General features: G+C 36.0%; 1 protein-coding gene across 1 annotated transcript in view; it reads right to left on the bottom strand.

Annotated features, from left to right (window-relative positions):
• The window catches only part of LOC132123338 (chloride channel protein 2-like), a 60,123-nt gene extending 59,132 nt beyond the window's left edge, over nt 1-991 (bottom strand). Inside the window, exon 1 of the mRNA XM_059533890.1 lies at nt 776-991. Coding sequence (XP_059389873.1) covers nt 776-826 — 51 coding nt within the window. The 5' untranslated portion in view covers nt 827-991. The remainder of the gene's footprint in view (nt 1-775) is intronic.
• Between the last annotated feature and the right edge of the window lie 791 nt (nt 992-1,782).

Raw genomic sequence — 1,782 nt, 5'->3', positions numbered from 1 at the left:
TACAATCATGCAAAAAATTACATATAATTTGTAGAAATTGTATTATGTATTTATTGCATAATAATTCATGTAATGTGCCTGCATGTAAATATATTAATATAAATATATGTCTATATACACACACTTTGGAGACAATAAAACAGGTTGTATTGTAAAAAATAAGTAAAATAACAAATACTAAAATGAAATAAAATAAAAACTACTTTTTTAAAGCAGTGTTGGCACCTTATATTATATTATATTTTTTATTTTTATTTAAATAAACGTCTGAAATTACAAAATTACTTGTGTAATTTTGTAAATAAAATGTTAAAAATTTAATTTGTCTGTTAAAATGTTGATATCTATCTTAGTTTGGAATAGCTAATTATTTTTATTTTTTATTTTAGAAAATTAAAAACAGTAAAACTGTGAAATATTATCCATTTGAACATAATTTACATTACTTTGTATACACACGCACACACACACTTCTGTTAGTATTTATTAATTCTGTTAATATTAGAAATATTGTGTTGGATGACTAAAAAAATAGAAAGAGTGAGACTGTCTGTGATTCCAGCGCATCGTGATTTATGAATCATAATTGTTACTCAACTTTGACATGAACTAAAAACAGACAGAGTTCCTTCAAACAGCAGTCAGAGACAGCAACAGAAAGTCCTTCATCAACAGGTCAAGACTGACAGCTCCACAGAGCCGAGGATTGTGAGCCACACGATCAGAGTCTAAAGAGAGATAAAGAGAGAACTCCAGAGAAACAAACACAACTTACCAAAGTCTGCTCATACTGCAGCGCGCGCTGCTCCGTTCCGTCCACAGCCATGACTGCAGCTCACACACACACACACACACACACACACTCAGGGAGGAGAGCTCGGGAAACACACACGCTCTCCCTCTCAAACGCGTAGACGCGAGCGTGGAAGCGCGGCGGGGTGCGCGTCAAGCGCGTCAAACGCGTCCGCGCGGCTCTTGCGTAAACGGCTCGCTGCGCGACTGACTTCTGCACTGTGAAAGAAGTTTGTGTTTTGTAGAGCGCGGGGCGGGGCTTACAGACGGAAGCTCCACCCACTGCGCTCTCACGCAGCGCGTGTCTACAAACATTCCGAGCGCCCTGCATAGACTGCACCACGGACACGCTCTGAACATTAAACTAGGGATTATCTATCTATCTATCTATCTATCTATCTATCTATCTATCTATCTATCTATCTATCTATCTATCTATCTATCTATCTATCTATCTATCTATGTACTGATATTGTTTCAATAGCATCAATGTCACTAATGTATTTCGACACATGTAAAAAAGAAAATAATAACATAACATAAAGATGCCTAAAAATGCTGTCTAGGTACGGTTTTGAATTACAATACTGTTATATAGAACGATTTTGCATCTTACGCATAATATGTCCAATGTGATTACTTGTAAATATTTTATGCACAGCCATTTTATTTTCAAAATTGACTCAATTTACCCGAATTTACCCTAATATATACCCTATTTTACTCTAGTATAGCCTATCTCGGATGTGTAATTGTAAACAGCAGACAGAAATAATGCAGCAGTTGTTTTAACTACGCGTGGAAGCAGATGCTTTTATCCAGAGATGATCAATCCGACTTTAAAGACTCTTTTATTTATTGATAAGAGGACAGAAGCTGAAGCTCGAGCGGATCTGTTGAAGAGCATAGATCAAACATTCACCTCACAAAAGCGCCTGGGTAATCTTTAAATAGACAAAAGCACAGAAATATAGAGCCATGCGTATAAAC

The sequence above is a fragment of the Carassius carassius genome, chromosome 41 (genome assembly GCF_963082965.1).
Source record: "Carassius carassius chromosome 41, fCarCar2.1, whole genome shotgun sequence".
Lineage (NCBI taxonomy): Eukaryota > Metazoa > Chordata > Actinopteri > Cypriniformes > Cyprinidae > Carassius > Carassius carassius.
The sequence above is the reverse complement of the archived record's forward strand: the minus strand, read 5'-3'. Positions and strand labels throughout refer to the sequence as shown.